This window comes from Felis catus, chromosome A1 (assembly GCF_018350175.1).
Source record: "Felis catus isolate Fca126 chromosome A1, F.catus_Fca126_mat1.0, whole genome shotgun sequence".
In the NCBI taxonomy this organism is placed as follows: domain Eukaryota; kingdom Metazoa; phylum Chordata; class Mammalia; order Carnivora; family Felidae; genus Felis; species Felis catus.
This window is the reverse complement of record NC_058368.1, coordinates 172041140-172057376: the sequence shown is the minus strand read 5'-3', so window position 1 is coordinate 172057376 and position 16237 is coordinate 172041140. Positions and strand designations below refer to the sequence as shown.

The 16237-nt window shown below is 39.4% G+C and overlaps 1 protein-coding gene across 1 annotated transcript in view; it reads left to right on the top strand.

Annotated features, from left to right (window-relative positions):
- The window catches only part of REEP5 (receptor accessory protein 5), a 40003-nt gene that overhangs the window by 17262 nt on the left and 6504 nt on the right, over window positions 1–16237 (top strand). Inside the window, exons 3-4 of the mRNA XM_003981201.5 lie at window positions 2764–2902; window positions 15431–15599. Coding sequence (XP_003981250.1) covers window positions 2764–2902; window positions 15431–15599 — 308 coding nt within the window. The remainder of the gene's footprint in view (window positions 1–2763; window positions 2903–15430; window positions 15600–16237) is intronic.

Here is a 16237-nt window from a genome sequence, read left to right as displayed (position 1 = left end):
TTGTCAGTAAATGATGTTGGGGAGGAAAATTATTAGGTTCCTACCTCTTCCCATTCTTTAGCTGTGCCATTTTGGCTAGAATGGAAGGGTGTAGAGTGCTTAAGATTTTTGAATTCCTGTGTTGCCTGATAAGTTGCTACATCCTCATTCTGATATACTGTGTTGAAATATGATTCAGTAGAAGTACAAGGCTGTGGAGTGTATTGTTGAATAGTCACCTATGTCCATGCACTTGGACAAGGAAGTATATAAATAAATAGCACTCAGGAAATGCCAGTTTTAAGCTCTTCTCTACTCTTCCCATAACTAGATTGGAGTGCTTCACCATTTTGATTCTCAGGTTCCACACCTATGGACTGTCACTTATGTTCTTTCTTATTGTGGCTAGTTTATTGTTTTATTTATTTTGAGAGAGAGAGAGGGAACACATGTGCCAGCAGGAAGGGGGAGCAGAGTGGGAGAGGGAGAGAGAGAAACCAAGCAGACTCCATGCTGTTAGCCCAGAGCCCGATGTAGGGCTCTATCCCACAAAACGTGAGAGCATGACCTGAGATGAAATCAAGAATTGGACACTTAACCGACTCAACCACCAAGGTGCCCTTATGGTATTTTAAATTAAAACAGTAATTAAATGCTTCAATTATCTGAGAAATTCTATTAAAAATCTCTTCAGCCTAATAAGAATCTGGTTTTGTCCTGACCTCTTTCATGTGCCTTGGTTTTCTACAAAGTTGTGATCAACCTGTGTGTTGTTTGGAGCTCTTTTCTTCCTGCTTTCGATGTTACTACGTAGTTTTCCAAGTGTATTAACATGGAAGCCTTTGAATGCCTAGTGTTTATAAGTTATGGAAATTAACTATTTAAAAATTTATTCCTTCAAGCACAGAACTTGAACTGTTTGGGGTGGTTTTTCTGTTTTTGAATCTGTGGATCTTGACTAACCTCTTAAAAACAATGACATAGAATGGAAATGAAAATACCAGAATGTTTCCATGAAATGTATATTTCAGTTTATATTTATGTGTGGATACATTTGTTTACTGGATGTTTGTTTACTACATAGTCATGAATTGCTTTGGTTTCCAAAATGAAGACCTTAAGTGAAATATAACTCCATATCCCCTCTGCCCAGGAGTGACATCTAAGAAACAAATCTTTATCAAACTAATAACTAATAACTTAAAAGATCCACTTAAATAGAAATGGATAGGAAAATGGCCTTATGTGTAAAGGGGATACCACTGTTAGTTCTTTGGTTAATGTGCTTGCCCACGCTTTTCCTTTGGCCTTTTGTTACATTTGCCAGCTTCTATCTGAGGAAAGCTGGAACACATATAGTCCACAAGTTACAAGCCATTATTTTATAATCTGCTCTCATAAATTCATTTTATGATTCTTTTGTGTAAGTTGAAAAACTTTTGCGTTGTCTTGGCTTGCAGAGAGGTATTGATTTTATCTCTTCTTCCTCTTCTCTTCCTCATGTCATTAGCACTCATCTCAGTCAGCTAGAACTTTCCCCTCTTTGGTTGTTTTCTTACAACACCCAGGCATACAAGCGGACCTCAAGCCCACAGCTGCTTCTCATCACTTCAGAGGCTTTCTTAGAGAATGACTCAGCATGATTCAGCAGTCTAACGGTCCCTTTGGGGAACCCATCTTACCAAGTATTTTCAGCAGTTAGCCCATCTCATAAGCTAACAATATTATTCATAGAACTTCGAGTTTCCTGTGTTAGTCCAGCTCAGTTCTGATAAGCGTCCAGACATGTGTTAGGATAGGATTAAAAAATTAAGGAATTCAGCTTTAGAATGAAGAGATTCCCAGGCATGAAAGAAATTTCTGTGATTCAGAAGTAAAAGATTAATTAATTAAATGTTTATTTATTTTGAGAGAGAGAGTGAGAGAGAGTCTTAAGCAGGCTCCACTCATCCAGGTGCCCCAGAAGTAACAGATTATTTTAAACTTATTTCCATTCATTTGCAGAATGAAATTTGTTTAAGCAGTAGCTGGTACTAAGAAAGTCATGTTATTAACTGATGAGGGAAAGAGGCTACAGCCAAAAGATCACACAATGATAGAACCAAATAGACACCATGATACTTGTTTTCACCTGTTTGTTATGAAGTTATGTTACAGACTTTGGGCAGTATCTGACCTATGTCCCAGAAGTTCCTTTGTGGAAGTTTCTACTTACCCATAATATAGCTCAGTTATTAAAAGTACATAAAAACTAAGTTACCATGAGAGAATTCTTTTTTTTTGAAATGATTTTACTTTTAAATAATCTCTGTACCCAACATGGGACTCAGACTTACAACCTTGAGATCAAGAGTCACATACTCCACTGACCGACTGAGCCAGCCAGGCTCCCTGCCATAAGAGAATTCTTTTTCTTTTCTTTCTCTTTTTTTTTTTCTTTTTTTTTTTTTTAAGAATCCTTGATAAAGCTCTGGAGGCAGGCCTGCACTTGGGAGTTCCCAGTCATTGGTGATATCTCCTGGTGCCTGGTTAAGATAGAGTGGAAATCCAGGGGACAGCTAGTGCTGGTTTCTCTGGTGACAAGAAGACTGGTAACAGGTAGTCACAATGGCTTGTTATTTCCAGATTGCTTCTTACGTTGTATTCTTATCTCCATGACAAGGTGCATACATTTGCCTGAGTTTCCTACCTGGTATGGGAGGGCGGGCTGTCAAAGTCTGCTGTTCGAAAGTGTTTCATTGAGATCACACTACATGATGTACTTGCTTTTGTATTGCCTTTCAGGATTAAAGCCATAGAGAGTCCCAACAAAGAAGATGATACCCAGTGGCTGACCTATTGGGTAGTGTATGGTGTGTTCAGCATTGCTGAATTCTTCTCTGACCTGTTCCTGTCATGGGTCCCCTTCTACTACATGCTGAAGGTATGTTGAACTTCTCTGTTTCCTTCCATCTATGTATTTGCTTTGTGCCCTACCACTAAAATAAATTCCATCTTAGGACCTATATAACAGGAACAGATGCTTGAGTGTTGGACATCTGTGGCTCTGCCTCAGATTATAAATAGGAAAACAGAATTCGACACACCTCCCTTATTTTGTATACTGCCTTGGAAACAGCCAAAGCAATTGTGTATTCAAGATGTGTTTGGTAATAAAAGATGGAAATACTGTGACCTAGCACAAGCATTGTTGTTAGTTTACCAAGATCCTTCCTTAAGGCAGTGTTACCTAGGTTTGATGCAGAAGCACTGCACATTTAGGCAGGCCATTGATTATTTACAGTGGTGTGTGGGAGTCATTCTTTCTTCCTTCCTTCCTTTCTTCCTTCCTTCCTTTCTTTCTTGCTTTCTTGCTTTCTTGCTTTTTTTAAGTTTATGTATCGATTTTGAGAGAGAGTGTGAGCAGGGGTGGGGCAGAGAGAGAGGGGGAGAGAGAATCCCAAGCAGGCTCTGTTCTGTCAGCAGACAACTCGACTCAGGGCTCGATCTCACTAACTGTGAGATCATGACCTGAGCTAAGATCAAGAGTCCGACACTTAACTGACTGAGCCACCCAGGCACCCCAGGAGTCATTAGAAGAAAAAAAAAACCATCTTATTTCTTATATACATTTGGAGAATGAAGATGTGAAGTGGGCTCTCTGAGGAAGTCATTTTGATAACTTTGACAGGTGCAGTGGTCAGGGATCAGCCCTGCCACACCTCGTGTTTGGTAGAAATCTAGCCTTGGTCACCACCATGTGAGGACAAGGATTAGGAAGTTGAAACTCATTCCTAATGGGACCTGTATTGATTCTGACTGAGAATGAAGAAGTCAACATCTTTTGATAGAGTGGTTCTTTCTTTCTAGATAGGACAAACTGTGTTCAGTTGGTTCCTTGAGTGTCTTCTGTGGAAGACACCTGCTTCCCATTAGTTGCATAGAATGTAGATGGTACCTCAGGCTCATGGGGCCAGACTTCCCAAGCTGTAGAGAGTGGGGATTCCAGCCCTTATGAATTCTGAGTTCTCTTCTTTCCCTTCATACTCTGAAGTATTCATTTTTTTAAAAGTCGTCCGTGAAATGAAGACTCAGATACTTCTGTAAGATTTTTAAAGAAAAACAGCAAACCCTGCTGCCTATACTGCATTCCTTAAAAGCAACCATTATCCCTACATTTATGGCAGATTATTTTGTCATTTACCTCTGTGTTTCTAAATAACATTCTTGTCTAGCCACCTTTTAATTTTTCTATTTGACACATTAGCTCTTGATTCCTACTGGTAGGATTTGGTTCCCTTTCCTGGCTTGTCCCTGACATACACATGCAGTCCTCCTGTGTCCCCATCTTCCTCAGGTGTTTGTATCATAATTTTGGTTAGATACACATTCACCACTTACATTATTGTGACTTTGTAAATACCATTTAGTTATACCATATAGTGTACATAGCATGTACATGTAGTGTTCTTGCTGTTTTTTATTTTCCCTGGAACTAATCATTGTTTTCTTATTTACATATTCAGACCTATTTTGAGGGTCCTTGTTAGTTCAATTTGTCTTACTGTTTCTACATTTCTATTTACTTTCTTTTAAATTTTTTGTCTAAAGAAATTTAGATAAAGGAAATTAGATGCAGGAAGCTCTCATTCTTTGGTCTCCCTCACCCCACCTACCAACATGTTGATGTTGTCTTCATTTTTAATTCTGGGCAGTTATGGATACATTTTTGCTTTATCTCTGGCCTTAGCTGTTTTTACAATCTATGGATGTTTTCTTCTGTAAGTAATGTATTTATTCATTGATACATATTTTTCAATCTTCCCTTCCAGTTTTCAAGTTTACTCCATTCTGTTATATATGCCACACAGCGTATTCTTTATTTCAACTCTTTTGTATCTAATATTTTTGCTTGTCTCTTTCCTATATTTTCTCGTTCTTGTTTCTTATTGCTCTGTTTCTTCTGACATAGTTAGCAATTTAGCTTAAGTCTTGGTTAGTTCTAATATTTCTATTGCTGATAGAATTTGGTAGTTGATCGTGTTGTCTTTCTTTTTGAAACGGTTGTGCTTTTCAAATCTCCTGTTATTTTGACCTGTAAGCTCCTTTTCCTCTAACAGTATCAGCTGTTCTGTTAGGCACTGGGATGGAGGAAGACCACATGCCAGTCCATGCTGGTCCCAGGAAGCTGTGGGTAGGGGCGGATGAGTCCTAGGGTAGGGAGTCCCAGCTAGCAGAGGAACTGTGGTTCATAACCCTTCTCCTACTACATAGCCCCTCAGGCCGAAGGAGCACCCTTTGCTCCCCCAGCAGCATTAGGAGGAGATGCTCAGAAGCTGTTACACACAGCTCAAGGGGACAGAGCAGGAGGGGATGGGGAGGAGCTGCCCTGCTACTTAGTTCCACTCATTTTCCTCAGTGCCTCACAAGGACAGGACTTCTATGCCAAAACCTCTGTTTTAGGGGCGCCTGGGTGGCTTAGTTGGTTTAGCGTCAGACTTCAGCTCAGGTCATGATCTCATGGTTCTTGAGTTCATTCTTGAGTTCGAGCCCCGTATCAGGCTCTGTGTGACAGCTCAGAGTCTGGGGCCTGCCTCGAATTCTGTGTCTCCCTCTCTCTCTGCCCCTCCCCTGCTCCCACTCTCTTTCTTCTCCCTCTAAATGTGGAAAAAAAAATTTTTTTTAATGGGCAGGAGAGGGGCTCCCTGGGTGGCTCAGTTGGTTCAGCATCCAATTTCAGCCCCGGTCATTATCTTGCAGTTTAAAAGTTCGATCCCCCCATTGGGCTTGCTGCTGTCAGTGTGCGGCCCACTTCTGATCCTCTGTCCCTTTCTCTCTCTGCCCATCTCCACTCTCTCCCTCTCTTAAAAATAAATAAGTATATATACATATTAAAAAATGTGCAGGAGACCTGAATAGACATTTTTCCAAAGAAGACATACAGATGGCCAACAGACACATGAAAGCACGTGTCTTTTCAGCATTACTTATCATCAGGGAAATGCAAATCAAAACCACAGTGAGATGTCACCTCACACCAGTCAGAATGGCTAGTGTCAAAAAGGCAAGAAATAACAAGCATTGGCAAGGATATGGAGAAAAGGCAACCCTCATGTCCTGTTGGCGAGAATGTAAATTGGTGCAGCCACTGTGGAAAAGAGTATGGAAGTTCATCAAAAAATTAAAATTCTATACCATGTGATCCAGTAATTCTATTACTGGGTATTTACCCAAAGAAAATGAAAACACTAATTGAGAAAGCTATATACACCTCTGTGTTTTTTGCAGCATTATTTACAATAGCCAAGGTATGGAAACAATCTAAGTGTTGTCAATAAATGAACTAAATGAAGTAAAGATGTGATGTGTACACACACACAATGGAATATTATCCAGCCATAAAAAGGAATGAGATCTTGCCATTCACAGCAACATGGATGGACCTAGAGGGTCCATAGCTGTAACTATGCTAAGAATAGTAAGTAAGAGAAAGATACCATATGTGACTTTACTCATATGTAGAATTGAAAAAAATGAACAAACAAAAACCAGAAGCAGACTCATAAACACGGAGAACAAACTGGTGTTGCCAGGAAGGAGGAAGGTGAAGGGGCTTGACAGGTACAAACTTCCAGTTCTAAAATAAATAAGTCACGCAGATGAAAGATACAGCACAGGGAATATAGTCAATAATATTGTAATAACTCTGAACGGTGACAGATGTAACTCTACTTGTGACGAGCATTGCATAGTGTATATAACTGTCAGATCACTGTGTTGTACACCTGGAATTAATATAATATTGTATGTCAACTATACTTATATAAAAAAAAAAGACTTGGAAAAAACTAGTACACCCATACAGTTAAATGGAATGAAATGATTCACATCTATAGAAATGTTTGCATAATTCATTAATTATAAAAAATTGGTAAACATTACATATAGTGGGACACCATTTATGGTAAAACAAAAAAAAAGAACTACATAGTTAAAAAATTTATTTTTTATTTTTATTTTTTTTTTAATTTTTTTTTCAACGTTTATTTATTTTTGGGACAGAGAGAGACAGAGCATGAACGGGGGAGGGGCAGAGAGAGAGGGAGACACAGAATCGGAAACAGGCTCCAGGCTCCGAGCCATCAGCCCAGAGCCTGACGCGGGGCTCAAACTCCCGGACTGCGAGATTGTGACCTGGCTGAAGTCGGACGCTTAACCGACTGCGCCACCCAGGCGCCCCTAAAAAATTTAAATGAAAGCATGCTCATTATAATTTCTTAATTTTGAATAACGTTACCACAGAATGCCTTGTAAGATGGCTGAAGAATTTTCAAGCAATTTTTTTTTAAAAAGCCTGTGGTAGCAGTTACGATTTCAAAGGTTGCTGGATTTTCTGTGTGTTTTGTTATTCAAAGATGTTTAGCATTTATATTTTTATAATCTTATTTGGATGTCACATATTTTAAACTACAAACAACTTTGAAGTCCTTCATAAGATCCATCTAATAGTAGTGACATCACAGTGCAGTCTCTAAAGGAAAGAGACTTGGCTTTGCCTTGGGCCCACCTGCTTGCTGCAGAGAACAGTATCCTGACAGCAGACCCACTCAAACCAGTAGCTGACCTCACACTTCGAAAACAGGAGCAAGCCTGACTCCAGCCCGCTCCTGATCTCTTCTGCTAATGGGGGTCACAGAAGGTAAAGAGAGGATCCGAAATACGAGATAATCACCAAATCATTTATAGTTGGTTTTGAAGTACATTACAAAAATTGCTTTGCAGCAAAATTTTCTTCCTTAATAGTAAAAGGAATGTGCATCCATTAGTAGTCTCAGGGCATCCATGAGAATTTACTGCATGTTCCAAATAGATAATATACTTGAGATCATTAAAAATGGATTATGCTGTCAATCAAAATACTTTTTTCTTGCTGTAGTGCATTTTCTGAGTGGCTTCAGAGAACACACTGAGAAGAAGCCTCTGAATTGCAGAGTGGGTAGGAGAATATCCTGTGTTAAGGACTAGCATAGACCATATGCCATGTTACAATCACATGGTGATTGTGTGGAGTATGACAAAGAGATCCAAGTAAGGACATGTTTAATATTTATCTTTTGCAAAAAAATGATCTTTTGCAGAATTAGTATTATTGGCATTTCCCCCCATTTTTCTAAAGCAGCCTATGATTGGAGAAAATAAGAGGAACCAATGATTAGGCATCAAAGATTAGTAGAAAAGATAGTATGTAATCTGTCGCACTAGAAATAGTGGACCGTGCCTGCTCAGAGCTTTGCTCTGAGGTCTGCCTTTACCAGGAGGTTTTAAAAATAAATACAAAAGCCTTTTTTCTCCCTCTGATTATAAAAGTAGTGTATTTTCATTTCTTTATTCAGAAGACGTTTATTTAGGACTTCTGTGTGCCAGAATCTGTTCTAGGTCAGAAGGATACTTTGGTGAATAAAACAAAGTCTCTGTTGTTGTATTGTTTATATTCATTTGTGTGTGTGTGTGTGTGTGTGTGTGTGTGTGTGTGTGTGTGTGTGTGTTGGGACATGTTTTATATAAGGAGGAAAATAGCATTTGTAATCGTACCCCCGGTCACATGTTAGTCTTCCTATTTTTTTAATGTGCAAGTATATTGGTCCAAGTACATAAAGACACACAGAACCATGTATATATTATTGTTTTAACCATATATATATATATATATATATATATATATATATATATGGTTGAGACCACATTTTATACATGATTCTGTATCTAGCTTGTTTCAATTAACATAATACTAGGAGTATTTTCTCATGTTATTCAATATTCTTTGGTAAACTGTCTAATCCATTATTGATAGCAATGTACTAATTCCCCAAATGATAGACATTTAGGACATTTATCTCACTTTATCACATTTTAATGAGTGACACAATGAATAGCTTTGTATCTTCTCTTTACACTCATTTAGATTACTTTCTAGATTAGTTTTTTAAACAAAACTCTGGTGACTCTTAGTCCTGACTTAGACTGTCACCTGTACTACTGCACCTGTGTTGGAAAGCAGAACATTTCTTAACTTCATAAGAGGCAAAGACCACAGGGAAGTCTTGCCCTTCACGTGTTCTTTTTTGAGCTCTTATTTGTGCATGCTGGGCAGTCTGTTTTAGCTTTCGCCTATCACTGTTCTTGTGGCTACATTGCAGAAGTTTCCCTATGGATTTTGTTTCTGATCAGGTGATTGTAGTGTATCAGCAGGTCGCTGATGTGTTGAAATGTGGGTGTTTTGTCTTTTTTGATATTAACTCAGTTCTGACCAGGCTGGTCCCAGAAACTGCATATAAAGTGTAAGACCTACCTTGGAAATACCTCTTCTAGAAGAAAATTGGATGGCGACAGCCATTAGAACCACAGACAGAATTATCTGGCCTGCTGTAATCTGTAATTTAAGGATTTATCAAATGAGAGCTCGTAGTGCCAGGAATTCAGCCAAAATAGCACAGACTCTGGACTGCAGGTAAGAGTGGGTTTGTGTTTGCTCGTGATTGTGCTGTCAGCGGGCACTGTGAGGATCTGTGTCGTTCAGGGTACTCCTGGGCTCTAGAATAGTTATGTAGGTTAAAGAAAGGGAGTTGTAAAAGCTGGTGACTGAATATAGCCATGAGAGTTGAACAGTAATTAACTTTATTTTTTAATACAAGAAAGCTATTTCATTTGAAAACTGGAAAACGCTAATGACATAGGTAGAGAGCAGTAATTATTTTACTGTCCCAAGATGATAGCTACAGTGCCCTGGAAAGAAAGGAGCAGACCAGAGTGAAACCTAATCACATTGGAGAGGTATAAAAATATAGACACTTGGCTCTGGTTCTGCCTGGTAGTCTTGCCTTAATTCGTTCAGAAAAGATGAATGAGTCAGCTTTTCTGGATTGCTGAGGGGCTGAGGTATTACTTGGGCAGATAATATTCCAAAGATTTACAACAACAGTAATAACTGTAGGATTTGGTAATACCACTACCGTCTTGTATACTTTCTTCAAGTACATTAATTTGTGACTTTCCTAAAATCTTACAGAAGAGAAAATGGACTCTCAGAGAGGTTGTTTATGACCTTCCCTAAAGTCATAAAATAAAGTAGATACCAACTCTTTGATTCCTAATCCAGTGAGTTCTTTCCATTTCACCTTGATGCCTATACTTATGCTGAGGGTTTCTAGGTCTGCATCAATAGTAATCCATTCCTGAAAATTAGATATTCTACCTGGAAATACCAGCCAGGAGACTATTTCCTACAATTTTAAATGGTAAAAATTAAGATATATACATCTAAAACTCCATACCAGTTTCCTAAATATTAGTAACACACAGCAAAATACCTCTATATAAGTAACAAATGTGTTAGTGTGTTAGATGCTAACACCAACACTTCTTGTTTTCCAAATTGTTGACATAGTTAGTAAAAAATTATCACTTAGTATGTAGTAGTACATGGCACCTCTAGGACACTCTGCATACCGTTGTTGTTTTAGCTATTTATTTTGAGAGAGAGCGCATGTGTGCGAGTAAGGGAGGAGCAGAAAGTGAGGGAGGGAGAGAATCCCAAGTAGGCTCCACACTCAGTGTGGAACTCGATGGGGGCCTCTGCATAGGGAATTCTAACTTACTGTCAAGAATGTAGTTTTTCCTTTTTCTCACACATCATTTTGTTTAAATTGTTGTGTTGTGTTTTGGGTATATATGTATTAACATTACCTATATAAGCAACCAGTGGAAAACACTGTATGATGTTTGGATGTTACAAACCAGAAGTCTTCCACAAGGAAATGTTAACTACAGAGATGGTCTATAGGGTCTGCCTGGCTCTAAGCAGAGGAAATGGAAGCTAAAGTCAGGGAAAAATGCAGTTACTTATTTCTGCATTTTGGGTTACTACAAATGGCAAATTATGAAATTTGCAATTAAGAAAATCAAGGTTTCTCTGGCAACATCTTCTTATAATTCATTAGGATAGCCAGCAAGCCCAGCAGGTGCTAGAGCAGAGTCTCTGAGAAAACTAGCAGGAAACATGAAACCACCCACACATACTGAGGTGCTGAGGGTATTTCAAGGATTGGCTTCATTGAGAGGCCTGGACCTGTAGCAGAAGGTCTTACGATGCCACGTGTGTGTGAGGGCTTGGTGGAGTTTGGGTTGGTTGCACAGATGTGTGTGGGGAGACTAGGAGGTGGCTGGTCTGAATGTTTGCTCTTCCCCTTCCTTTTGCCGTGCTTTTCCCCCACTGCTTCTCTCTTAACATTCAGTCTTTCTGCTGTTATGTTCAGTAAATGAGCTGTGGAGTCTGTCATACATCAGGGGTAGGAGGTTTGAGGGAGGATCGGCTTAAAATCATAACTTGGAGATTATGACAGGGAATTGCATTTGGTTGAGTGCTTGGATATGGGAAGCAGCCTTTGTAGTCCCTCCAGTTCAGAAATTCTCAACCTTTTGGAAATATATGGAGGAAATTTTGTTTGTAGCTGTTAATAGTCACTGATTTTACTTAGTGTTTTATGGTGTTGTCTAGTATAGTTTGGCTTGAACATTTACATGTTCAAGCGTTTATTTTTTGAGAGAGAGAAAGCACAAGCGGGAGTTGGGGGCAGACAGAGAGGGAGACAGAATCTGAAGCAGGCTCTAGGCTTTGAAGCTGTTAGCACAGAGCCCGATTCGGGGCTTGAACCCACGAACCATGAGATCATGATCTGAGCCAATGTCAGACGCTAACTGACTGGGCCATCCAGGTGCCCTAAAAATATATATTGTTTATGATAAATTACTTTCACTTTATTTTTCCTTTATATTAAAGTTAGAGAACTTCTTGATTTTGTTTTTTTGGTAATTATATGCGTAGATGTATCATTATTTTAAGTTTTATTTCAGGTACTAAAAGTGTTAGAAACGAATTGTTTAAAAAGGGTATCTATTGGTTCTGAGATTTGATTGTAATTACCCCATTTAAAGCTAATCAGTTAGCCTGTTACTGTTTCATGGCTGTTGGTGGAAGACAGAATTGTTGGAAGAAAGTCTCAGCACTCCTAGATGTTCCAGATATTTCTTATTTTCTCACAAAAATCTATGTGAGGTAGATTTTTTTTTTAATTTCAGCTAATATCTTTTTATATTAGAGAGTCTATACAGACTTAGGCAATTAAGTTACATACACAAGGTTTGCCTCACTAGTAAATGGCAGAACCAGGACTAGAGCCCAGTTTCTCTTGAGACCATTCTTTAACCTCTATCTATTATAATATATAACTCTTTTTTAAAATGTTTATTTTTGAGAGAAAGAGAGAGAGACAGAGCTCAAGCAGGGAAGAGCAGAGAGAGAGGGAGACACAGAATCAGAAAAGCAGGCTCCAGGCTCCGAGCTGTCAGCACAGAGCCCGACATGGGGCTCGAACTTACGAACCGCAAGATCATGACCTGAGCCTAAGTCGGACACTCAACCCACTGAGCCACCCAGGTGCCCCTAACTTTCTTATTTTTTTTTTTTAATTTATTTTTGAGAGACAGAGTGAGACAGAGCATAAGCAGGGGAAGGGCAGAGAGAGAAGGAGACATAGAATCTGAAGCAGGCTCCAGGCTCTGAGCAAGTGTGTAGCACAGAGCCCAATGCAGGAGTTCGAACCCACAAACCGTGAGATCATGACCTGAGCGGAGGTCGATGACTTAACCAACTGAGCCACGCAGGTGCCCCAGCCCCTGACTCTCTTAAAATCAATTTGTTAGGTGGAGAGAGCTGCATATTTTTAGATCAAGATTTTCAATTTGGTATTCCTTGTTCTGTATTCTTACTAGTTTCTAGTTTGTTTGATATCTCAGTTTCTGGTGGAAGTGTTAAAAATCTATGAGCGTGGAATTTCTCCATTTATACAATTATGACTTTAATTTACATAATTCAAAGCTATATTTGGAAGCTATCTATAATTATATAATTATAAAATTATAAAAACAAATGGTATAATTATATAATTACATATATATATACCTACAAAGTTATATATAATTTACATCTTCAAAGATATGTAGGTTTTATGTGAATCTACTTGGCAAATTGTTTTCCTTCTTTATCATTGCCTTCAATAATGTTTGTGTATGGTTAATATTGCTTTATAAGCTATTTTGAGAGTTGGTATTTGTCTGATACATCTCTTTCAATCTATTTTTTTTTTAAGTTTATTTATTTTGAGAGAGAGCAAGTGGGGGAGGGTCAGAGACAAATGATCCCAAACAAGCTCTGTGCTGTCAGCATGGAACCCAATACAGTGCTCAATCCCACAAACTGTGAGATCATGACCTGAACCAAAATCAAGAGTCTGGATGCTTAACCAGCTGAGCCACCCAGGCGCCCCTCTTTCAACTCCGTTATTTTCAGTGTTCCTAGTTGGTTTTGCCTTAGGTGTGTTTCTTACAAGAAACATATAGCTTTACTGTATTTTTTTTTAGTCTAGTCTGATAGCCCGTCTTTTGAAAGCTAGCCCCCTGCTCTCCTGTGTCCAACAAATTCTAGTTCATGAGTGTTACTTTTCCAGAGTTCTATAGTTCAGATAATCTAGAGAGGGTAATTTGTTGAGAACCTGTGTTTTGCGTTGTATTTTGAGTGTAATACAAATGCAATACAAATTTCTCAGAGCCAAAATGGTACTGATGGAGTGAGCTTTGGGGCACAAATATGTGCATTTTAAGCCCAAGGCTTTGTTACTGGTTTAGTCCTTTACCAAAAGCTTTTCATCTCTAGAGCAAACATAAACTTAGAAAAGCATTGTGGCTTCTCAGTTATTTGAATACATTGTTTGGTTTGGAATAATAAGGACTAAGGCTGTGGAGTTTAATGGACAGCAGAAGAGGTGCGAGGTTTTTTCTTTAAGGAGAAGTTATAAAATGTACAGATTTGGAATCTCAAGAAAGGACTTCATTTTTTATATCACCTGGCTATGTTAGAATCTTTCACCCTAAGAAAATCCAGTAGGCTGGTTATTGAACTTTCTAGGGAAATGAGCAGGTCGCTGTGCATATCCCCTTTTTTGCTCAGTGTCTTAGATGAGAATAAGCGGCTGGGACAACTAAAAGGGCTAAGCTGTTGGCATTTGAATAAACAGTAAGACTTTTGGGGGGGCATAAATATAAGGTGACAGTTCTTGTTAATAAAGTTTTTAGGGCATAATTCTGGTCTTTTTTATTTCAAAAAAATTTTTTAATGTTTATTTATTATTGAGAGACAGAAAGCATGAGCATGGGAGGAGCAGAGAGAGGGGGAGACACAGAATCCGAAACAGGCTCCAGGCTCTGAGCTGTTAGCACAGAGCCCGACGCGGGGCCCGAACTCACGGACTGTGAGATCATGACTTGAGCCGAAGTCGGACGCTCAACTGACTGAGCCACCCAGGTGCCCCTGGTCTCTTTTTTATTTCAATGGCAAAGTACAGCCATAAAAGAGTTGGGAAATGATATCTACATTTAAAGTGGAAGATGATGAACAGTTGATTGTAAAGATTCCTCGAAGGCAAAAACTGAGATTCTGCTGAGTTTGTCTATAACAGGATGGATACATGTGACAGACCTACTGGGGTAAGCCAACTAAGAACAAGCTTCACGGGTTCCTTTAGATAGTTTTTTTTTTTTTTAATCTATTTATTTTGAGAGAGAGAGAGAGAGAGAGAGAGAGAGAGCGAGCGAGCACAAGTGGGGGGATGGGCAAAGAGACAGAATCCCAAGTAGGCTCCACATATGGTCAGCATGCAGAGCATGATGTGGGGCTCAAACCCAAGAAACCATGAGATTGTGATCTGAGCTAAAAGGAGTCAGTCACTTAACTGAGCCACCTATGTGCCCCTAGACAGTTTTCTTTTTTTTTTATTAAAAAAAATTTTTTTTTCAACGTTTTTAATTTATTTTTGGGACAGAGAGAGAGACAGAGCATGAATGGGGGAGGGGCAGAGAGAGAGGGAGACACAGAATCGGAAACAGGCTCCAGGCTCCGAGCCATCAGCCCAGAGCCTGACGCGGGGCTTGAACTCACGGACCGCGAGATCGTGACCTGGCTGAAGTCGGAAGCTTAACCGACTGCGCCACCCAGGCGCCCCGAGACAGTTTTCTTTACACGTGCAGTTAAGTACTATGTTTCTTAAACTGATTTTTAAGAGTTATGATTAATAGAACTTCTTGCAGCCATAAACTAAAAAGTGATCCAAAGTAGGAAGGAAGTTAGGCCGTCAGATTTGGTGTGTTTTACCTTTCTGTTTTCAGTCTCAGCATTACTAGGTCATGATTTGTCAGGTGTTTTTTCCGTCCAAGAAAAGGGCACTTGTAGCCTGCAGAAAACACTGGAAATGCTATTGGAGAACATAGCCGAGGCAGCGGCATCCACAGAGCAGAGGCGGCAGTGTGTGTTGTCAGGATGCCCACTGCTGTCCAGTAACCTGCTGACTCTCATTCTGTGCAGTGCGGCTTCCTGTTGTGGTGCATGGCCCCAAGCCCTTCTAACGGGGCGGAACTGCTGTATAAGCGCGTCATCCATCCTTTCTTCCTGAAGCATGAGTCCCAGGTGGACACTATGGTGAATGACTTGAAGGACAAAGCCAAAGAAACTGTAGATACCATCACTAAAGAAGGTAAGGCCCAGGAGCAGCTGGGTTCAGCAGGTGAGAGGACATGGGAAGTACTGGGCCTAAATAACAAGCGGCTTCTCCCCTTTCCTATCAGCTTTCCTCAGCCAAATGCTGAGGCCACCCTGGGATTTCTTTACTAATACTTTGCCTGTCGCCCTTTACTTTTTCCAAGATTCTCCCACCATGCCACATTTAATGCACTGTTTAGTCAGCACATTAGGAAAAATGACTTTCCTGTGGTGGGCAGAGATTTTAGAGAATCATCTGTGTTTATATACCAGTACAATCTCTTTAATTCATTTCAGGTTGAACTGTTTCAAATTGCTTTTGTTAGAGGTCAAGAGAATGCCCTTTCACGTATCCAGATTCATTCATTCATTCAACAAGTATTTATTTCTTGAGGTGCTTAATATGTGCCAAGCATGTTCATAGCATTGGGGATGAACCAAACAGAGCATACTACTTGAACTCATGAAGCTTATACTCTTGTTGAGAGATACACAGTAAAAATTTGAAATTACATGATATAGTTAGAGTATACAGAGAAAAATAAAGCAGATAGATAGGGAATACCAGGGCTGAAGGGAAAGGTACAATTTTAAATAGAGTGATTTAGGGTATCCTCACCAAGAAGACTGTTC